The 24,943-nt window shown below is 37.9% G+C and overlaps 1 protein-coding gene across 1 annotated transcript in view; it reads left to right on the top strand.

The window, feature by feature from the left end:
• LOC124615422 (repressor of RNA polymerase III transcription MAF1 homolog) overlaps positions 1-24,587 on the top strand; it is a 75,552-nt gene extending 50,965 nt beyond the window's left edge. The window contains exons 6-7 of the mRNA XM_047143295.1: positions 16,734-16,815; positions 22,241-24,587. Coding sequence (XP_046999251.1) covers positions 16,734-16,803 — 70 coding nt within the window. The 3' untranslated portion in view covers positions 16,804-16,815; positions 22,241-24,587. The remainder of the gene's footprint in view (positions 1-16,733; positions 16,816-22,240) is intronic.
• Positions 24,588-24,943: the final 356 nt, after the last annotated feature.

The following is a 24,943-nucleotide window of genomic DNA, read 5'->3' as shown; positions in this document are numbered from 1 at the left end:
GTCAGTAACTCTGTGACGTGGAGTGTTCTGTCCCTGTTCGTACCCTGGCATACCCACAGATTTCAGTAAATAGACATCAGTGCGTTTGCATATAAACTGCAATGAGTTGCGCAGTGGGTAGCATACCATAACGTACTTGCCTATAGTACTATTAATGGCAGTTTGTGAGCCTTTCATTCACTAAATCTGTCGGACGTTTTTGATGCACATTTTATCTGACTCAGTTTTTAACACGAGCCAGAGTGCTGAAAGACTTCAGCTACAGCCATGGGAGAGTGCAAACATGTGCATAGCTATACATAGGTTCAGAAATGAGCTTGAAATTTGAAGCTCATGCATCTTACTCAAGAGGTCTAATTGTTTCAAAGCAACTATACATATTTGGAAGTATGAATCGTTTTCAAATATTTAATTTCTTCTAAATCTGTCATGACATCATTACGGTATTCCTTGATAAATAACTAGCCTCAGTGACCTCATCATCAGTCATCTTTGTGTGTTTCCATAAATCCCAAATGTGTCATTGTAATCTTCACTGTTTCACATCAGGTTTTCAAGTTTTAACAGTGAATTATCTTGAATAAATCCTCATATTTTTACATTTGCCACTTCATACCTGGTTTCATAATGAAATAATTTCCTCTTCTTAGTGTGCACCTCTGGAAATTCGGGATGTCTGGCAACAACTTTAGATTCAGGAAGAATAGTATCCTAATATTCAAAAGATATTTTAAGTTATTAAATAAGCCGGCATGGTGTCTTACCTTAATATTGATGGTAGTATTTCAAGGTTGTAATTTGATTCTGTAGTCAGTTAGTACTAACAACTTTAACGGAATCAATGTCAAGATTAAACATTTAAAAGATCTCCCATAACCCAAAGAAACCTGTACTGCAGAATGTTTTTCAAATTTAACTTAACTTATTGGGAGTTTCAACAGCAGTGGCAGCCTTATCCAAGTCAGCTGCAGTTGGGCTTACAGTGTCAACCTGAGCACTCCAGTGGGTATCAGACATGGAATATGAAGAACTTCTGACACATTGTTTCAGAATACCCAATTGTACCGATACAGAATATCCCATTGTTGTTGACTGCAACTGAAGTGGTCGTAAAGAAGTTGAATCACTCTGAAAAAAGTATCTGCTTCGTGACATCTCTCAGCTGCATGCACTCCAAATAAGTTAAGGCTATGACGAGCACACAAAGAGAATTTTGAAAGAGGACTCCGCCGAAGGAAACATGTCAGATCTCCTTTATAACACCCTCTCATATTCCTGTCCGCAGCATTCAGTGTTTAACAAGTTTTGATCAAATTAAATATGCAATAGCAACTCTCGTTTTCTGGTTACAATCTAAGAATTACAAAGTCGTTCATTTATTTCTTGTTTATACTCATTGCATGGGCTTATTTATATTTTAATTTACCACATTGTGATTGTCAGCTTGGAGTAGTTTGCAAACCCCCGACTTGTTAAATATTCTTATTGATAGAGTAATTTAACTTTTACTAAAAACCAGGACTTGACAACTCTGGTCTTTCAAGGCTTTTATTGCACCTTTACATACAGAACATATTAGATGATAAATACCTTGTTTCATGAGATCTTCTGTGTAACAAATAACAAGCATTTTTTCAATACGTACATATATACATTATTGATATAAACTTCTGGTCAATGTTATTCCTTGACAGCATGGCTGGTGCAGAAGACTCTTTGCTGCCTTTGACTACTTTGCCTGTTAAAACTCCAAGTATGTTTTCAACTCTCTTGGAATGGCGTGGAGACTAAGCGAAATCATTATGCAAATAATAAAACACACAAAACAGGACTTGTCCCCTTATAATTCTCCTTACATAACAATTAAAATTTTATTTTCTCAATGATTATTCTGAATAACAAAAATGCATCAAGTCTACTAATAAAGATTGTTCATTTGTATTCAAAATCAGTATGATATTTCACTTCCACTCAACAAAATAATTTATTTCCAAACTTTGGCTGCAAAATATCTGGAAAATCTCACATATAAATTTCCTTATTGAGGTAAATATAACACAGGATGAATGTTGCCTGTTCAGCATCATTTGAATCAGGAGTTGCATCAACAACAATAGAGTAATATTTCACATTTTCCATCTGTTCTAAGATGGCGCTACTGAGGCGATGGACGCAACTAGAAATAAATTAATTATGAGTATCACTTGAAAGTTAATGCACTTGTATCACTTTCCAGCTTCTTGTCTGTCTCTGACCTGCTACTGTATTTTGCGACAAATGGGTCATAGTGATTCGAGCTCTAATGTTCTGAGGAAATTTCTAGTATGTCGACCTCCAGTTTTCCGATATGAACCTCTGAAAGCCAAACTTGTTTTATGACAAATAATGTTGCATGAAGTAAAGTGAGGGTTCTCATGTAAGTTGGTTCCTCAGTGAATGAACAAAAGAAGAACATTACCACTTTACTTCCTGCTATTAGTATGGCCAATGTACCTCTTTCATGTAATTTCATTTCTTCACTTTTATGATTCATGCAGGAAAACTACATATGCCTAGAGATATTTTATTTTCTGTGTGCTCTTCAATGTAAAATATTTTCTCCATATTTTGTGTAAAATCACCTTGTGATGGAATCAGAACTGCCTTATCTTTGAATGTTGTTGGCAATCCTACCAAATTATAACATCATTTACTGCTGTTGCCTTGTACATTTGGTAGGGAAATGTTTTGGTAAGTTTTCTACCAACATTTAAAGAAAGTGCATTTTAGACTCCATTACAAGGAAGGTGGTTTTACCCACAATGTCTAAAGAAAAGTTGTGCATTCAAAATTAAGCAAGAAACAATTGTATGCAGCTGACCTGTAAGAATCGTAACAGTGAAAAAGCAAGAGTTTTACTGGTTAAGCTGGTGCTGGAATAATGTTCTTTTATTTATTATATGATAAAATACTTATTTTTCAGCAGCAATCTGATATTCGTCAACTGAGCACACTGAGGGATATGAAACCTTGAGGCCCTTGCCCCCCCCCCCTCCCCCTCTGAGGCTTGGGCACCAGGAATTAGGAATTTTGCACCCCAGCCTCCCTCCCCCCACTAGTCGGGCCTTGTGGGCCATTCTTCAGCTTGCCGTAAATTCTTCCCTTGTAGTCTCAAAGTAGTTATCAGGAAAAAGAAAACTGGCATTCTAGGGATCGGAGCGCGGAACGTCAGATCCCTTAACCGGGCAGGTAGATAAGAAAATTTAAAAAGGGAAATGGATATGTTAAAGTTAGATATAGTGGGAATTAGTGAAGTTCGGTGGCAGGAGGAACAAGACTTTTGGTCAGGTGAATACAGGGTTATAAACACAAAATCAAATAGGGGTAGTGCAGGAGTAGGTTTAATAATGAATAAAAAAAATAGGAGTGCGGGTAAGCTACTACAAACAGCATAGTGAACGCATTATTGTGGCCAAGATAGACACGAAGCCCACGCCTACTACAGTAGTACAAGTTTATATGCCAACTAGCTCTGCAGATGATGAAGAAATTGAAGAAATGTATGAGATAAAAGAAATCATTCAGGTAGTGAAGGGAGATGAAAATTTAATAGTCATGGGTGACTGGAATTCGAGAATAGGAAAAGGGAGAGGAGGACACATAGTAGGTGAATATGGATTGGGGCTAAGAAATGAAAGAGGAAGCCGCCTAGTAGGGTTTTGCACAGAGCTTTACTTAATCATAGCTAACACTTGGTTTAAGAATCATGAAAGAAGGTTGTATACATGGAAGAATCCTGGAGATACTAGTAGGTATCAGATAGATTATATAATGGTAAGACAGGGATTTAGGAACCAGGTTTAAATTGTAAGACATTTCCAGGGGCAGCTGTGGACTCTGACCACAATCTATTGGTTATGAACTGTAGATTAAAAATGAAGAAACTGCAAAAAGGTGGGAATTTAAGGAGATGGGACCTGGATAAACTGGAAGAACCAGAGGTTGTACAGAGTTTCAGGGAGAGCATAAGGGAACAATTGACAGGAATGGGGGAAAGAAGTACAGTAGAAGAAGAATGGGTAGGGATGAAGTAGTGAAGGCAGCAGAGGATCAAGTAGGTAAAAAGACGAGGGCTAGTAGAACTCCTTGGGTAACAGAAGAAATATTGAATTTAATTGATGAAAGGAGAAAATATAAAAATGCAGTAAATGAAGCAGGCAAAAAGGAATACAAACGTCTCAAAAATGAGATCGCCAGGAAGTGCAAAATGGCTAAGCAGGCGTGGCTAGAGGACAAATGTAAGGATGTAGAGGCTTATCTCACTAGGGGTAAGATAGATACTGCCTACAGGAAAATTGGAGAGACCTTTGAAGAGAAGAGAACCAAGTGTATGAATATCAAGAGCTCAGATGGAAACCCAGTACAAGGGCGATGTACTTGAGGACAATATTATGGAAATGGAAGAGGATGTAAATGAAGATGAAATGGGAGATACGATACTGCGTGAAGAGTTTGACAGAGCACTGAAAGACCTGAGTGGAAACAAGGCCCCGGGAGTAGACAACATTCCATTAGAACTACTGACGGCCTTGGGAGAGCCAGTCCTGACAAAACTCTACTATCTGGTGAGCAAGATGTATGAGACAAGCGAAATACCCTCAGACTTCAAGAAGAATATAATAATTCCAATCCCAAAGAAAGCAGGTGTTGACAAATGTGAAAATTACCTATCTATCAGTTTAATAAGCCACAGCTGCAAAATACTAACGCGAATTCTTTACAGACAAATGGAAAAACTGAAGCCGACCTCGGGGAAGATCAGTTTGGATTCCGTACAAATGTTGGAACATGTGAGGCAATACTGACCTTACAACTTATCTTAGATGAAAGATTGAGGAAAGGCAAACCTATGTTTCTAGCATTTGTAGACTTAGAGAAAGCTTTTGACAATGTTGACTGGAATACTCTCTTTCAAATCCTAAAGGTGGCAGGGGTAAAATACAGGGAGCAAAAGGCTATTTACAATTTGTACAGAAACCAGATGGCAGTTATATGAATTGAGGGGCATGAAAGGGAAGCAGTGGTTGGGAAGGGAGTGAGAAAGGGTTGTACCCTCTCGCCGATGTTATTCAATCTGTATATTGAGCAAGCAGTACAGGAAACAAAAGAAAAATTTTGGAGTAGGTATTAAAATCCATGGACAAGAAATAAAAACTTTGAGGTTCGCCAATGACATTGTAATTCTATCAGAGACAGCAAAGGACTTGGAAGAGCAGTTGAATGGAATGGATAGTGTCTTGAAAGGAGGATATAAGATGAACACCAACAAAAGCAAAATGAGGATAATGGAATGTAGTCGAATTAAGTCGGGTGATGCTGAGGGAATTAGATTAGGAAATGAGACACTTAAAGTAGTAAAGGAGTTTTCCTATTTGGGGAGCAAAATAACTGACGATGGTCGAAGTAGAGAATATATAAAATGTAGACTGGCAATGGCGAGGAAAGCGTTTCTGAAAAAGAGAAGTTTGTTAACATCGAGTATAGATTTAAGTGTCAGGAAGTCGTGTCTGAAAGTATTTGTATGGAGTGTAGCCATGTATGGAAGTGAAACATGGACGATAAATAGTTTGGACAAGAAGAGAATCGAAGCTTTCGAAATGTGGTGCTACAAAAGAATGCTAAAGATTAGACGGGTAGATCACATAACTAATGATGAAGTATTGAATAGAATTGGGGAGAAGAGGAGTATGTGGCACAACTTGACAAAAAGAAGGGACCGGTTAGTAGGACATGTTCTGAGGCATCAAGGGATCACAACTTTAGCATTGGAGGGCAGCGTAGAGGGTAAAAATCGTAGAGGGAGACCAAAAGATGAATACACTAAGCAGATTCAGAAGGATGTAGGTTGCAGTAAGTACTGGGATATGAAGAAGCTTGCACAGGATAGGGTAGCATGGAGAGTTGCATCAAACCAGTCTCAGGACTGAAGACCACAACAACAACAGTCTCAAAGATGCACTCTTTGTTGACTGAGAATCCTCGTTCCATGCTGCTTGCCCATGTGACAAAGTGACTGCAATTTCTATTGCCTGCTGCAGTCCATGGTCCATGGAGTGTTTTTTGCTTCCTGTGGTACTTCATCCAAAAGTTATCCAACCTTTCCTCTTCTTGAAACTTCCTCGCAGATTAAAACTGTGTGCCGGACCGAGACTCGAATTTGGTCCCAAGTTTGAATCTCAGTCCAGCACACAGTTTTAATCTGCCAGGAAGTTTTATATCAGCACACACTCCGCTGCAGAGTAAAAATCTCATTTCCTCTTGTTTGTTGAATGTCTCGAATTTTGTCTTGCCATTCCTGTTTACAGCAGAAGCATATTGTGCTTCTGCTTTTTCAGCACATTATCCATCCATCCAGTTCCTCACTACCAAAATATATGGAAAGAAATGGAATCATTTGGGACCAACCTCCCTGCATGCTATGGTGGGCTGAAAGCAGCTAACAGTTTTTGTCAACCTAAAGTGTTGGGGAAATTTCTTGATCGAATTTAATCATTCCTCTTCTACAGTTGTTATGGAACTTTCTGATCTTAATATCATCACACGCAAAAGATTGGATTGTTTGTCCAAATTAACTGATGTTGAGACATTTGTTGTCTAGACAAATTGTCATTGTTGTCTCCATTATCTCTGTCAAAGAAGAATGTTTGGATGTGCTAACAGCGAATTGGATTGTGAATTCCTTAGAAAACGTGTCAAGTCTTCAGCAAGAGTCCTGAAAAAGATGATCTTCCGGTCACGTAGATTGTTCTTGAGGGAATTTTCGACTACCGTATAGCTAGCAAATGTTGATTTGCTTTTGTCTTTCAACTTTGCAGCAAGTATTCTCATAAACAGAAGCATTACAAGAGCTCACTCAGCCAGCGGATCATGCCAAACTTTAAGGGAAACAGTTCTGATTCCGTTGTCAAAATATACAGAGCTCTTCTGGCAGGGGTGTCCTTAGAAAGCTTGTGCAAGGCACGCAAATACTGAATTATCATCCAGTGTGCTTCCTGTATTGCTGACTTTGAAAATGCCATGAACAACATGAAGCCCACATGTTCCAATTTCCAATAAAACAGTGTCTACCTGTTCACTTTCATTCAAAACTTTTTTAAGCTCTGTTGAGAATTCAAGGTTGATGTTAGGGCTGTCTGTTGGTACTTCTAAAAGTTTTTTTTATTTTCATCGTTTCACCAGAATTTTTTTCTTTAAGGCCTTGACAGAATTTTTTTCTTTAAGGCCTCGAGTATCTTAGTTGCCACCAAATTGGCTAGAAACCTGAAGCATAGTAATGAGTGCACACTAGTAAAATTTATATTTTTTAAATGGTCCAAAACAGCACTAAAACGTCCATCTGTGTTCTCTTGCATACCTTGTTCAGGTATTGATCAAAAGAAACAACAACCAGTTACATATTTACGAGGTCAAATCAAAAAAGGGAGGACAGCAAAAAATTTTTGGTGACCAATATTATATGTGAAAGCTTAGCATTTCTTCTAACTATGCTGTATGTATATTAATTCAAACCATTAAGTTTTCATGTTTGTGTGTTCGCACTACTTAACAGTGATGTCCTATGCTCTGAAATCCAGTGTCATTGGCTGGCGAGATCACATCACACGAAAGCGCGTTGCAATCTTGATTTCAATGCTTCGGAAGCTACCATTCTGTATTTTGTGGAATTCATATTTATACTTGATAACACCAAAATATGCAGTGTACATGTTGCTGTGTGTTAAACATATTTGCAAAATGCATTATTTTTTGCTGGGTTTCATTTCCTAAAGTGAATAATGAAATTGCAGCACAGCAGGTAACATATTTAAGTTGCAAGATCACAGGTTAGTGCCATTGCACTTGGTCACTCGATACAGGGACAGTTAATTATACTTGTGGATGACACTGGCATTGTCATATGTTCTCGATTGCAGACAGATCTGGAACGCTGTTCATGAATAGTAGCCAAACAGGTCGAATTGCCAGATTGACATACGTCATGGTGTGGGGGATAACCATGAGACTGCTCCTACTGTCATACGAAATTGCACTCCAAACCATAACCTCAGGTGTAGGTCCCGTGTGTGCAGCATGCGGACAGATTGGTTGCAGGCCCTCAGCTGGCCCCTTTCTAACCAACACATATCCATCATTGGCACTGAGGCAGAACCAGCTTTCATTAGAAAATACCCACCCCTCCAATGAGCTCTTGCTTGTCACCATTGAATTCGCAAATGGCAATGGTTTGGGGTCAGTGGAATGCACACTGCAAGTCATCTGGCGTGGAACTTTCCTTGAAGTAATTCATTTGTAACATTTCTTAGTGTCACTGTGGTGCCAAATGCTGCTCAAATTGATGTCTCAGATGCAGTATGATGCGCCAGAGCTATACACCATACACGATGGTCTTGCCTCTCGGGAATACCAGGTGGGAGCTGGGTCTTTTTGTGACCTTACATTCTCGTGACCACCACTGCCAGCAATCATATGCAATGGCTACATTCCTGCCAAATGTTTCAGCAGTATCATGGAAGGAACATCCAGCTTCTTGTAGCCCCAGTACACAACTTGTTCAATGTCATTGAGGTGTTGATAATGGCGTCTTTGTCACCTCAAAGGCATTCTTGATTAATGTCAACTCACCATGTCCAATCTCAAAAGTAACTAAACCACACGATCATTACAAGGTGTATTTAAAGCGAACCTGGTTTGCATCCTCTTAGGGGTGCCAGTAGCACTACTCTCAAGCGACAGTTGCGATATTCAAATAGACTTCCTCTTTCAGATGTAGAAACACAAATACCAACTTCCGTCTATGTCACACAACTCCTCCTCGATATTGCAACTTTTCCCCATTAGTGTATACTGTCACTTAATGTGGAAAACCTGTACTTTCCGATGGGGTATAGTGTATTTTCACCAAGGGAAAAAAATGTACTTTTAACTAGGAAAGACACAGGATTTTTATATATATATATAAAATGTCTGCTTGTGTCTGTGTATGTGCGGATGGATATGAGTGTGTGTGCGAGTGTATACCTGTCCTTTTTTCCCCCTAAGGTAAGTCTTTCCGCTCCCGGGATTGGAATGACTCCTTACCCTCTCCCTTAAAACCCACATCCTTTCGTCTTTCCCTCTCCTTCCCTCTTTCCTGATGAGGCAACAGTTTGTTGCGAAAGCTTGAATTTTGTGTGTATGTTTGTGTTTGTTTGTGTGTCTATCGACGTGCCAGCAAAGATGATGTGACTTACCAAATGAAAGTGCTGGCAGGTCGACAGACACACAAACAAACATACACACAAAATTCAAGCTTTCGCAACAAACTGTTGCCTCATCAGGAAAGAGGGAAGGAGAGGGAAAGACGAAAGGATGTGGGTTTTAAGGGAGAGGGTAAGGAGTCATTCCAATCCCGGGAGCGGAAAGACTTACCTTAGGGGGAAAAAAGGACGGGTATACACTCGCGCGCGCACACACACACACACACACATCCATCCACACATTACAGACACAAGCAGACATATTTCTGCTTGTCTGCTTGTGTCTGTATATGTGTGGATGGATATATGTGTGTGTGTGTGTGTGTGTGTGTGTGCGCGCGCGAGTGTATACCCGTCCTTTTTTCCCCCTAAGGTAAGTCTTTCCGCTCCCGGGATTGGAATGACTCCTTACCCTCTCCCTTAAAACCCACATCCTTTCGTCTTTCCCTCTCCTTCCCTCTTTCCTGATGAGGCAACAGTTTGTTGCGAAAGCTTGAATTTTGTGTGTATGTTTGTGTTTGTTTGTGTGTCTGGCGACCTGCCAGCACTTTCATTTGGTAAGTCACATCATCATTGTTTTTAGATATATTTTTCCTACGTGGAATGTTTCCCTCAATTTTATATATATATATATATATATATATATATATATATATATATATATATATATATATATATATACCCTGACTTCTCAGAACAAATGAACATTGTTAATTTAGTGTCTCTCCAATAGTGAATCACTGCTGGTAACTTAATAGAAATTGTCATTTCAACAAACTGTCAGTATATTGTACATCTTGTTAGCCTAACTATACTATAGCATACAGTGTGTAGTCCTGTCTTCACAAAGATTTGAAAAACGTGTCAGTAGTTGGCATTTTTCTTGATTTTTATATTGTGTTGTCCATCTTAGTTAATGTGTTCATCACTTCTTCGTCGACTTCAGATCTCAAAACGTAACACTTTACTGTGTCCATTTCCTCAATACGTTTTGACATGGTAGAAATCTTTAAAGGTTTCAGTTAACCTTCATCTTCACTTTCCTCATGTTTCTCTGCCATCTGTTGCTGCAACATGTCATCAATTGTCATGGACCGACAGGCAACACCACCTTCATCACAGTCTATATATTGATTGAATCTGTGGTAGTCAGTGTTTTTTTCTTGCCCCATTATTTGCTGCCATTGTTCTGCTGCAATTACTTTATTTTCTGGGTTGATGTCTTCCATAAATACTGATGTCCGATGAAAACAAGCCTTCTTGAGGCAGTTTGAGATGGTCTTTATTGCACGGAATCCCAGGCACTTCTTACAAAACACATAGTGTCTGAGATCATAATCTTTCTCATCATAGAATGAAGACAATCCATCCTCTTCTATACAAGAATCTTCCTGTATTCTTTTGTCAGGCGTTTGATAATGCCTTGGTGAGGTGGCTGAAGGTGGCTTGTACAATTGGGAGGAAAACAAAACGCTACATTTATATTACAGAGGTATGATGTATCTTGGGGATACACTGCACACGAGTCAATAAACAGGTTGATTTTCCTATTTCTAACGCCCAATCTTGCATTCCAGGCTTGCAAGAATTGTTTGAATGCAGTTGTTGTTACCCGTACATTTGCATTAGAGATAAACTGACATGAAATGTCCGCGTATTTTGGAAACGTGGACTTTTTGTCTTCCCTGTTGTTAGCGGCACCAGCTTTTCAGTTCCATTTTCATTACAACATAATAAAATAGTTAGCCTCCCTTCACTACATTTTCTGCTGTGACATTTTTCTTCTCCGAACTCAAGAATTTTGTCAGCCAGAAGGTGAGAAGATAATCCCATTTCATCTGCATGAAAAACATCATTGGGACTCTTACTCTTTTACAACTGATGGAAGAGTGTTTTTTCATGACTTACAGTGTCAATGTTCACACTTCCAGCCTCACCCCAAACACATTTATGTACTAAATTATGTCTGTTCTTGATCCTTTTGATCCAACCATTGGGTGCCTTGAAATCTACGAGTTTCAACTTTTGTGCCAAATACATTGCTTTAACGTGAACTACTGTACCATATATTGTAATGTTTGAAGCATGAGATTGCTTTATCCCCTTTAGTAGCATGTTTTCCAATTCTGGAAACTGCGCACTTGTTTTTATTTGTTGTTTCATCTTTCCAGATAGCTACTACCAGAGTATACAAACTACTTCTGTGTGTTATTTCTACCATATCTAATAATTTGTATGACTTGCACTGTTGCCAGCACTAAATAGAATTGTCTTCCTGGATATTTCGGCATCAGGTGATTGGGGATGTTCTACCCACCCCACTCTCACCACTCTTGGCAGCAGAAGTTGCAGTGGCCAAACAGTACCAATACCACCAAATTTTGGATGCTGTAAGTGGGGAGGGAGAACACACAAACAAGTCAGTTTAGCGTACATTTAATGCAATTGGGGCTGAGACTTCCAAAAATGGTCAAGCTGTACGGGAAAATTCATTAGTGAGGGACATACTAATGAGATGATGATGATAATAATACATCAATATTTGCTTATATGGCATAACTGTTATTGGTATCATGAGTTCTCCTACATTCTTTTTGGAAGTAGCACTCCTGGTAGAATGCATATTGTGGAGAAATGGCTTAACCACAGCCTTGGTGAATTTTTATGTTGTGCCCAGAAAGGTCAGCCAGCAATAGCATTGCCCACGAAAGGCAAAGGTTGCAAGTTCGAGTTTTGGTCCATCACTCAGTTTTAATCTGCCATATAGTTTTACAAGACTTCATTAATTTCTCTTGAATCTGCATTTCATATTGTTGCCGGTCTCCCTATTCAGAATGACCTAGTAACTGCCTGTGAGCAACAAAGCATTTAGCCATTTGTGTAAGAAAATACTTTGTAGAAATGAATGTGGCAAATATATATTTTATGCCGTCTGTAGCTGTTGCAGCTCTTTCAGCTGGTAGAAAGCATGTTTGGAGTTCAGCATGCTGTTAACATAGAAACCACAAGAGATTGAGTATTAGTGTGAATCGCTAAGGGTGGGTAAGGGAACGTGGAATGGCCTTGGTTTAAGAACCATCCTGCAATTCCCCACTCACCTTGAGTGCTTGCAATGTGGATGAGGTGTTGAGGTTTCAGCATTGCTCATTCTAAAAATGCAGCAGTTTTTTAACTACTGCGCTATGTGTCTTATAAGCTGGCAAGTAGATTCAAGCTCATCATGTCATATTGTAGCGTGTATATGCCCTGGAACAGCGAGAAGATCTGGGAAAAACTCAGGAATTTTTTCATGCGGGAGAAAACCTGGAATTTTTTAGAATTCCAGGAATTTTTCATTGTTTCAGTTTTGAGTTAAATTTTAATAATTTTGAGTGGTAAGAACTGATAGGTAACAAAGAATTTTACTTTAGCCTGCTACTGCAGAATGATACTGGAGCAATAAAACATAAACAAGAGAGAAAAACACCAATATACTTGCATAGAAAATGTGCCTTTTACAATGACAAAACACAGTGCGCACGCAAGCGTCTACCGACAGAGAAATGTATCAAACACTGTAGGATGAAGACTACGCAGTACTTCGCAACAACAAACAGCTTGCGATGAAGTTGCATATGAGCAGCACATTCTCCTGCTTCTAGCTATTTGATGTGTGGCTGTCAGATGTATAAATAATAGCTGCAAGCAGCCAGATGAAACTCGGAAAAAATTTTCTGGCTTGCCCGAGCTGCCAGATTCATGCGTGCGCAGAGCAGTCAGAGTTGTAGTGGAGAATAATCACCAAGTGACAGTGTTGTCAAGTCAGTGGTTTTCCCACTAAAACTAGTTGTTTCTATACATGTCTAGTGTGCAGATTTTGCGTCTAGTGACTAGTGGAAATTGTGGTGCATTTTAAAAATGTTTTAGCGGAATTACAGTAAGATTATTTAAAAAAAAAATCAATTGATCCATTCAGTATACAGCAAACAGCACTATTTGCTAATGTCTAGCAGCTTTTAAAGTTGTACGGTCTAAAGATTTTTAATATATGATATTATATCTTTTTCCCCGTATTGTTATGCTTTCTAGTATTAATGCATGTGCAACAGCTTTCGTAGTGCATATCTGTAGTCCTGGTGATAATGTAATGTTTTTTATGTCAGTGGATATTGTCTTAGTGTTAGACATCGGTAAAGTAATGGCACAGTATAGCTAAAAAATTTATGCTGAATGGCTACACGATAGTAAATTTGCAGACTGGCTAGAAAGAATTCAAGGGATGACACAAGAGCATATTGTAAAGATTGTCGTAGTACTTTGTTAGCATATCATGCCAATGTATTAAGCCAAAGACAAAAATACCTTTCAAAACCTGAAAGAATCTTTAGAAGTGAATCAAGCTGAAAGTTCCCTTGCATTATTTGTTTCCAACATTGTGGGCTCATGCCATGCGGGCACTAAAGTGATTTTTGGAAGAGTAAATTCACAGGCGGTGATGTTGCCGGAAAACTTCAGATACATAGAACAAAGTGTAGTGCGGTTATGAAACATGTAGTAAGGTCCCATTCCATTTTGTGGAAAATTTGTGGCAAAGTGTTGGTGACAGCAGTACATTGTTCCAACTGATGAATCAACAGCCATCATTGTGACAAAATTTTTAGTAATAACAGTAATATATTACAATGCTGTTACCAGTGGAATCATTTCAACATTTTTTATCCTTAAATTAGACGATCTCCAGCATTGTAGTGCACAGTCTATTGTAACAGCAATTGGAGAAATGCTTCAAGAATTCAAATTGGATCTAAACAAGGTGCAGGGTATAGGCACGAACAATGCAAATGTAATGGTTGGTGTTATCAGTGGTGTCCATCAAAATTTGAAAAAAAGACATTCGTCATTTGATTCTTATAAAGTATTTATGCCTAGTGTTACCATGGTCAAATGTGGAAGTGGAATGATTTTTTAGCCAGATAAACATTTTTCGTGATTTTGCTGTTCTCTCTTCGCTTAGCACAAAATGGATTTCTGCGGTTGGGAGTTATCAAATGAATTAAAATACGCACACATAATTACAGAAGACTGAAATATGTTAATAGTTTCAGTTTTCTGATTTGATTTTATTTCCACTTTATTGGCAGTCAAGCATTACTTGCTTTGCAGACCAGTGACATTATTTTTCTCAGTTTTTGGAAGAAATTTGGCTTTTACTAATCTTTCCTGCAGAGGCAATCAGTTTATTTGAAGTGAATCATTCCACACTATTAGCTAGTCTTAGCTGTTCACTGAGTTTCAAGTGCACATTTTCATGTTCTGGCGTGTATAGCATTGTGCCATAATAACAAACGAAACATGAGATAAAACAGTGATGGTGCTCAAAGAAAATTGTCTTCCTCAAACCCATACCAAAAAGCTTGAACAGAATTTTACATATCTGCCTTCTGTGGAACACAATGTTTTTTGGTCACAAGACATGTTTCAACATTTGTCTGGCACCTGCTCTATGCTTGGCTTTATTTCTTAATTTGTGTTGCTTACATCTTAAATTTATAGAAAGCCATTCTTCATTAAATTATGGACTAGCAACACACCATGTTTTGTGATTGTAACTCTCCCCAAGGCTTTACATTTACTCATGGAGCAGAATGTAAACTGCCACTTATTATACAGTTTCTTGGCTTCACAGATAACCTTGTTAATTTTTATACAGTTTGAAAAACTCATGAAAAGCTTACTGTTATTAGTTATGGTGTGTACAAACAACTGTTTTCTTTTATTTTTGTGGGAAATCTGTATTGCTGCTTACTAGCTTTTTACAGTGTTGTGTCGATGTAAATTTGACTAGAATTGCAGTATTGCAGAGGGCGGAAAAAAAGTAAGTCTATGTTAAAGTGATCACTTACCAAAATATTTGGGTTCTTCGAGTTGTAGAGTCTAGTTTTGAAATGAATGTTATGCCCAGGACTGCTTTCTAATTTTGCTTTCCTTAAGTGGATAAGGTGTGATAAAGCAATTGCCCTAAGTACCATAACTCCTATGTCGCTCTGCCACACTGCTGCAAATGGTCATGTGATGCCACACTACAAACGAAATTGCAAACAGACGTGCAATGAGAGGTGTACGAGCAGAGCAAATATCTAGCACAGACTTCCTATGTCATTGCAGCTGCACATACGCAGTAACATCTGTCTCCTGGCACTCTCTGACAACTGCTCAAATGAACCTAATTAACAGATCACAGGAAAATATTGTGAATGGTGGTTTGAGAAGTATTATTTTCAAACACTTTGAGGACAAGCACTTAAACAATTTCGGGCCCAGAAGACCAGACATTTATGTCATCATTTAAAATTTCAGTGGCACATTTGTGTTTGACATATCTTAAAGGGAAACATATGCAAAAAAAAAGGGGGGGGGGGCAAATATTGCTTGTGAAAGCTTAACTTTTGTTGTAGCAATACTATACTTAATTTAAACCATGAACTTTTCCCGTGTGTGTTCATGCTACTTAACAGTGATGTTGCTATTGGCTGACTGCACCATGTATCCTGCACTCTGAATATCTGCTGTCATTTGCAGCCAAGACAATATGATGTGTGCTGTGATTGGCTGAGAAAAGAGCATCACAATTTCGATTTCAATGCTTCGGAAACTAACGTGCTGCAGTGGATGGAATTTGTATTTATACTTTCTTAATATCAAAAATATGCAGTGTACATGGTGCTGCATGTGAAAAATCTTTCCGAAACATGTTATTTTTACCTGCATTTCATTTTTAAAGTGCCAAGTAGTTCTATGCTGGTGAATACAACCTATACCAATAGAAGCATTGGTAAGTTTCACAGTTCCAAGGGAAAGTATACAGTCACTCAACATGCAGGAAAATGTTTATTTTCACCCCAGTGGAAGTGTATTTCTAACAGAGAAATCCGGGAATTTTTTTTTTCTTTGGCCGCGTTTACACCTTGCATTGTCACGTTTTGGAAGCCCATACCATTCATAGGAAAATAATATTTTGCATGGTCCTATGAAGTGGAAGGGAGCCATTTATAAGGGAAATGAGATGTGATCAGTTTGCCTTCACAGTTTTATTATCATACCTTCTACTTTTTATAATTGGTCTGCTAAACTGTTGAGAAAGGTTTTAAAAGTTAACAGAGACCTAATGAATAATTACTGTATTCTTATTGGACTGTATTGTTTTAGCATCAGACTGTTATATGAATTTCATGGGGAACTGTGCTGCATGTCTTCGACTTCATCTTCTTTTTCTTTTTCATGTTGATCTCTCCCCCACTCCCTCCATAAGTTCCATCTAGCATAATCCATCTGGTGTGTAAACTTTATTTCTGATCATCCAGAAGTGTTATTAAATGTACGCAATATGTTTTAAGTAGAAATTATTAAAAATTATTTTTAAACCTTTCAGCTGACATTCTTAATGTATGAACTATCATAATTGTTTGTTTATGTTTGCAGTCCAATTTATTCACTGGATTCTGGCTTCGGCAGTGATTTTGCTATGGATGAGGAGGATGAGATTGACTAAATTTCAAACAAGGTAAATTACATGTAAAGGTAAATTGTTAAAATCACATGCTAAGAAGTACCCACGTTTTATGAGTACAGAGGGAGACAAAAGCAGCAGCGAGAGGGTACAAGGTCTAATATAGTCCAGAGATATTAAAACACAGTGAGGAATTAAAATAAATTAGAAGAGAAACGGAAAATGAAAAGTGAAAGGAATAATCCAATGACAAAATGTTTCTTCAATCAGTTTCATGTTTACCTGACTATAAGATGAGGATTTTTCCTCGGATGCATCATTCGAAATGCAGAGGGTTGTCTTATATTTATAGATGAAACATTGGGAGGCAAGGTCCGTGTTTTTTACCTTGCGTAGTAGCTTATGTTGAACCAGACAGTTACTATTCATTGTTGTTTTGATTTTAAATTAGTTGAATTTCAGTGAATGTCACAATCACATTTCACATGTTCAGCGATAACCTATGTGAAAATTAGTGCAGCATTCATTTTCCTTCCATTGCCAAAGCTTTTAAAAGCAGTAAATATTAACGGTTGATAATTGGTACAAATAATACATGAATCTACATGTTTGCCATTCACACAGACAATACACACTTTAAGATAATATTACATAGAAGGAGAGGCCACAACAGCCTTAACATAAGAAAAGTAACTGGGGAGAGAATATGTTAGAATATGTCTCGAAAGTGAGATGGACAGGAAGTGCAAAATGACTAAGCTGGGATGGCTAGAGAACAAATGCAAGGATGTTGATGCATATATCACTATGGGTAGAGTATGTCTCAAAAATGAGATTGACAGGAAGTGCAAAATGGCTAAGCAGGGATGGCTAGAGGACAAATGCAAGGATGTCGATGCGTATATCACTATGGGTAAGATAGATACTGCCTACAGGAAAGTTAAAGAGACCTTTGGAGAAAAGAGAACCACTTGTATGTATATCAAGAGCTCAGATAGAAACCCAGTTCTAAGAAAAGAAGGGAAAGCGGAAAGTTGGAAAGAGTATGTAGAGGGTCTATACAAGGGCGATGTACTTGAGGACAATATTATGGAAATGAAAGAGGATGTATATGAAGATGAAATGGGAGATACGATACTGCGTGAAGAGTTTGACAGAGCACTGAAAGACCTGAGTCGAAACAAGGCCCCGGGAGTAGACGACATTCCATTAGAGCTACTGGTAGCCTTCGGAGAGCCAGCCATGACAAAACTTTACCATCTGGTGAGCAAGATGTATGAGACAGGTGAAAATACCCTCAGAATTCAAGAGTAATACAATCATTCCAATCCCAAAGAAAGCAGCAGTTGGCAGGTATGCAAATTACTGAACAGTGAGTTTAATAAGTCTTGGCTGCTAAATACCAATACGAACTCCATACAAATGGAAAAACTGGTATAAGCCGACCTTGAGAAGATCAGTTTGGATCTCGTAGAAATGTTGGAACATGTGAGGCAATACTGACCTTACGACTTACCTTAGAAGATAGATTAAGGAAAGACAAACCTATGGTTTTTGGCATTTGTAGACCTAGAGAAAGCTTTTGACAATGTTGACTGGAATACTCTCTTTCAAATTCTGAAGGTGGCAGGAGTCAAATACAGGGAGCAAAAGGCTATTTACAATTTGTACAGAAACCAGTTGGCAGTTATAAGAGTCGAGGGGCATGAAAGGGAAGCAGTGGTTGGGAAGGGAGTGAGACAGGGTTGTAGCCTATCACCATTGTTATTCAATCTGTATATTGAGGAAGCAGTAAAGAAAAAAAAATAATAATCAGGAGTAGGAATTAAAATCCATGGAGAAGAAATAAAACCTTTGAGGTTTGCTGATGACATAGTAATTCTGTCAGAGACAGCAAAGGACCTGAAAGAGCAGTTGAATGGAATAGACAGTGTTTTGAAAGGAGGCTATAAGATGAACATCAACAAAAACAAAATGAGATAATGGAATGTAGTCAAATTAAATCAAGTGATGCTGAAGGAATTAGATTAGGAAATGAGACACTTAAAGCAGTAGATGGGTTTTGCTATTTGGGGAGCAAAATAACTGATGATGGTCAAAGTAGAGATGATATAAAGTGCAGACTGGCAATAGCAAGGAAAGGGTTTTTGAAGAAGAGAAATTTATTAATATCGAGTATAGATTTAAGTGTGAGAAAGTCTTTTCAGAAAGTATTTGTATGGAGCGTAGCCATGCATGGAAGTGAAACATGGACGATAACGAGTTTAGACAAGAAGAGAATAGAAGGTTTCAAAATATGGTGCTACAGAAGAATGTTGAAGATTAGATGGGTAGACCACGTAACTAATGAGAAGGTACTGTGAATAGGATTGGGGAAAAGAGGAATTTATGGCACAACTTGACGAGAAGACGGGATTGGTTCGTAGGGCACCTTCTAAGTCATCAAGGGATCACCAATTTAGTTCTAGAGGGAAGTGTGGAGGGTAAAAATCATAGGGGTAGATGAAGGGATGAATACACTCAGCAGATTCAGAAGGATATAGTTTGCAGTAGGTACTTGGAGATGAAGACGCTTGCACAGGATAGGGTAGCATTGAGAGCTGCATCTAACCGGTCTCTAGACTGAAGACCATAACAACAACAACATGTAGGGAAGTGTCTGGGGAATAATTTTACAATAAAAATAAGTAAGTCAGTATTTTCTTGTGTAAGGTGTCTAGGACTGATTAACTTCATCATAAAAACAATGAATGAGAGTAAGAATTGTGAGAGACATTAAAAGTATGTATTGTTAAATGTGTTTACAGATTATGACTCCTCAAGGACAAGAGGCACTGAGAAGCAAAGAACAGTAAAGTCATTAATTCACACGTGAATAAATTGCTTAGTTTTGAAAGTTGTTGTTCAGAGATGTGGACTATCCAAGCAAAAGACCATTTGCGTACATCTTCCTACTGGCACCCATTCTAACACTCCTTTGCATTTCTTATTCTATCAAATAGAGGGTCACACATGAAATTTTGCACACCTTGTACCAGTTAAACCCTGGCTTTTTATATGGGAATGAGCCCCATTTCCTAAACCTCACCAGTCCTTTGCCTTCATCCTTCTTCCTTCCCCTTCAACCCTTCTGCCAGAAGGAGCAGCCACTGGCTCCAAAAGCTTGAACGTTTCCTTAACTTTTTTATGTGTGTTTTCTCCTGCTGCCACTTGCTGAGTAGACTTCTTACATATCCATTATATCATACGAGCCTTTCCCCTGTGGCTTCACTTGAGTATTGGTTTGACAAACATATGCAACACACTTCCTCCTCCCCCTCTGTGTACACCTCTTCCTCCTCCTGCCTGTCCAGTTCATCCTTCCATCATTATCTATATCCTCCTCCACATTTTCTCTAACTCGTCATCTTGTCCTCCCCCTCTCATTGTCCATTTCCTCCACTCCCTCTTCCCTCTCTACCCATATCTTCCTCCCCCTCCCTCTGACCATATCCATTTCCCTCTCTTCCCAACTCCATCTCCCCTTCTTTCCATACCAACCTCCCCCTCTTCCTTTTCCATGTGCCCACTACCCATCTACACCTTCCACCCTGCCCCATGCCCACCCTGCCCCATGCATCTCCCCTTCCCCCCCCCCCCCCCCCCCCCCCTCTGCCTGCCCATTTGCTCCTCCCACCCACAATTTCCATCATCTCCTCTATCCATCTCAACCTGTCTCTGGCCGTGTTCTTCGGCACATGTAGCCCCTACAATACAGTTTGATAAAGCAGGTTGATACTACTCCCACTACAGGCCAACCTGCATGTCGGGTCCCAGAAAACAGTTTATTGCCTCTGACATGTACGCTGCCCTGTAAAGCTGGTTGATTTGGCAGGCCAATACTGTCCCCACACAACACATCTGTCGTGTAGGGCAACTGTATGCCAGGAACTGTAAAAAAACATTTTTGGCTGTATCTCTGCTCTGAAATGATTGGATAGATCATAATTATGAGTATGGTGCATTTAGTATCTATTCTTTATGTTCTGATTGTAGTTTCACATTAATTACAAACTACACTACAGTCAAAAAGACACTATTGTCACTAACCTGTATATGAAATTTTTGTGGATTAACATTAATAATAATAATAATAATAATCGTAAATATTCAATAGAATTTCATATTTGATTGGTGCATAAGTTCGTAGTGTTTTTATTTTGGATGTTGGTATTCTGGCTGCTATGGGTTTGTTTATTGATTGTCATTTTTTATTTGTAGTTCACTGTTGCTATTTGAGTTTACACATGGCCATTTTGTCATTTGGAGATACTGAGTGAAGCTGTGGATGCTAGAAAATGGAGCACCAAGTGTAGAAATCAAAAAATTTCTGACATGCTCTTCTGTTTGACTTCAGTAGGGAGATGACATCAGTGGCAGCCAGAAACATTTGCACTGTGTATGGGGATAATGCCATTGGACAGAGTATGGCAAGAAAATGGTTTTCTCATTTTAAGGCAGACCGTTTTGACTTTGCTGACCTTCCACATACAGGAGGACCTTCAGGGTTTGATGAAAATCATTTAAACACATTGATCCTCGATTATCCGCATCAGTGTACTCATGAACTGACAAATGTGATGAACTGTGGTCATTCCACCATTGTGCGACATTTGCATGAAATTGGGAAGGTTCAAAATAGGGTACTGCATGCTCTTAAGTCAGAATCATAAAAATAAGCAGGTGGGCATAAGTACATCTCTGCTTGGTCATCATCAATTGGCATGTGAAGAACACCAACCATTCCTATCCTTTATCGTTATTGGTGATGATAAATGGCGTCTTCATTCTAACTAAAGGAAAAGAAAGGAATGATTGAGCCCAAACAAAGTAGCAACTCCCCTTACAATGACCTGTGTGTATCCACAAAAGTTAATGTTATGAATCTGGTGGAACAGCGACAGTGTGGTGTACTATGAATTGCTTCTCTGAGGTATAACTATCACTGACAAAAACTGCTATACAGGAATTGGGTTGGCAAGCTGTTCCACAGTCACATTCTTGATCTGATCTTGCACCATCAGATTCTCATCTTTTCCACTTTCTATCAAACAGCCTTCAAGGATCTTTCTTTCTGGATGAAAATGTGCTTTGAACCTAGCTCGGCAAGTTCTTCATCTCAAAACTATGTGATTTCTACAGCCACGGAATTGAAAAGTTACCCCATTGTTGGCAGACTTTTCTAATAGTGAAGGAGAACATATTATTGATGACTAAAATCTCTGTTGTGTGTATCTGTGTGTGTTCATTAAACTTATGGAAAAATGATATGAACTTGTGCACAAGTCCACACTGCTAGTTTGCCTACAAATTTGTTTTTCACAAACATCTATTTTTCTCAAATCTTTGTTTCTGTGCTTTGGGCCCTTGCGGTTCTTCATGCCTTAATTCGTTTGTGAAATACGTGTAAAATATCTGGTTAATATGTATTGTGTTACAGGATAAACAACTAATGCTGCTCTTCAGTGTTGACATCAGAGAACACTTTAGAAGAAGAGACAGAAGCTTTTTGGCAGTAAAATAATAAATTTCAACTTTTGTGAATTTTCAGAGTGGCTATCCTGTTGTTTAGCATATTACAGAAACATAGCTTACATTTTTTGAACTAATTTTAATGTAAATTTCATGTTGTGAACGCTGAATAGTTTAATTTTTGTGGTTATTCTGATGAAGTAAACTTTGACTTTCTGAGTCATTTTAGTGCTAGACAATACAGTACTAGTGGATGTAATCTGTAACTTGCACAAGAGTTTAACTGATAACCTAGGGAAAGATTTGGTATTTGCATTTATACTGAATGACAAAAGCTTTAAAGAATTTGTGTGGAGTATAAGACTTAATTTCTTCATTCATGTGTTTGTTACCTGTACTTGCTGTAAAAATATGTTACTAATTTGAGTGTTCCATAGCTGCATGTACAGTACCAGAATTTATAGTTCAACATTTACTTGTACTGCAACACATCTCTGTATAAGGTTGTCTTACCTGTATCTCATGTCTTTTTTCCTGTTTTATGCTAAACGACCTGTTTGGATATATCAGAATTTACAACATAACAGCACATGTTAATAAGTAAAACACTGTTCTTTTACTTTGAAAAACTCGCGTAACTTTTTTAAATTGTAGTAAGTGTTCTTGTTCTTTGTTTTTAGTACATACACTCTAATAAGAATTTCTACATTTGTCAATGGCAGACTAGGTAATTTGTGATCTTGCTACTTGTTACATGTAGCCTGCTGTGCTGTATGTATCTGAGTTATACATGGATCTTTGAACACAACATTGAAGACACATACATTTGGCATTGCTGAAGCAGAAGTGAAAGATACAACAAAAATATTTTTTTTTCAGCTGCACCAGTGTGTGGAAAAGTTGATTTATTATTTCATTATAGTATGTTCTGTTTATATGTAGGTTATAGATATGTTTTCTTATTGACCCAGATGAAAGCAGCAGACTTATGCTTTCCCAATTTGTTAAATATTTGTCAGAATGTAATTTGAACGTAGTAGATAGGAACATTTTCTTGATTTAGTAACATGACTACATATTGTGTGAAGTCATGTATTTATCACAGTTTTCAACAACAAAAGTGCTTTTTATGCGATTATGTCAACCTTTTTTGTTCTAAAGAGGCTATGTAAGAAAATCCTTTATTGTAAAGAATAGTAGTGCCTTTGATGATAGCAAAATAAGACTTTATTAGTGGGTTGCTATAATGTTACATTCATGAAGAAAAATGGGAGTTCACTGCCCATATTTGGAGAAACCATAGCCACCCCATTACTTGACCATGGTGACATGCTTTCTTGCTTTGTGTCTATAATCCTCTCTGGACTGAGTTACTTTTGTGGAAACTTGATGGTATTGTATCAATAATTTAAGGCTCTAGCTGGGCGGGCTTTCATTTATGTTGGTAATGAACTGGCTCATTTATATGTCATTATTGTTGTTTTTGTGTCTTATTATGTCAGTCTTTATTTAAGGGACAAACAATATAATCTCCATAAAATAAGTATCTTGTACTTATTCTCGCACTTAGGTGTGTGTTAAAATAGTGCTATTGCCAGTATTAGGTATAGAGTTCACAGTACTGCAACAAACTTCACTATCTGTTCTCTATTATTGCTGTGTCCTTTTACTATTAATAATACATAGAAAACTGACCACCAGTATTTTATTAACACTTTCATTATGAGAACTGTGTAGTAGTTATCTTCACCATATGATCTGCTGCAAGGTATAGCTTTAGATCAGACATAATTTCATCTGTCGTACGGTAAGGTAGGTTATGTATTCTGTGTTTGGTGTAGAAGTCGCTCAATCCTTTGCTAAGAAAATTTTGTAGATTGTATGATATGAATATACTTTAGTCAGTATCACTTATCTCACAAAAACACAACATTTTTATTTTGTATACTTTCTGAGTCTGACTCACATTGTTAATAAGTGCATAAAATGCTTATGGTAACTCTCCAGTGAAATTTACACTGACATAAGGTTTATAAATCAAGACTTTGTTAACATAGTTCAGTAGCATGATAAGCAAATGTTTTATTATTATTATTTGGTTAGAAATGTGTACATAATGTAGATAAATTCGTTACTTACATTAATATATGATGCACATGGTTAATATACGATGGTAATTTTGATAATTACCTTCCAAAAAAAGTTAGTACAAATACAATTGCACTGATGTCTACTTTTGCGAATAGTATTGTTATCTAATTTAATTTATATGTACCACCGTATTTTTTAAAATTAAAGTTGTTTTGACTGTACAACTGAAAGAGTTTTATCACACTCATCCCTCTGTCCATTTATGTAAATTGCCGTGCTTTCTCCTTTCGAAGTATTGAGAATATCAACAAACAAAGAACTCTTTTCATTAATACCGTAGACAGTGAAATAGAATCTTGTTTGTTTGCCACATTCCACCACATTCCAGAAAATGTGTTTTCTTTTGAAGTGTATATTAAAAGACTAAAACTAAACTGATGGACAGTTTGATGTAATTTTTTTTTTTGGTTTGCCATGATTTCCATAAATCACTTGAGATGAATGCTGGAATGATTCCCTTGAAAGGTCACAGTGGATTTTCTTCCTGTTCCTTTCCTAATCTGAACTTGTGCTCTGTCAT

The sequence above is a fragment of the Schistocerca americana genome, chromosome 5, assembly GCF_021461395.2.
Source record: "Schistocerca americana isolate TAMUIC-IGC-003095 chromosome 5, iqSchAmer2.1, whole genome shotgun sequence".
Classification (NCBI taxonomy): Eukaryota; Metazoa; Arthropoda; class Insecta; order Orthoptera; family Acrididae; genus Schistocerca; species Schistocerca americana.
This window is presented reverse-complemented; position numbering and strand designations above follow the sequence as displayed.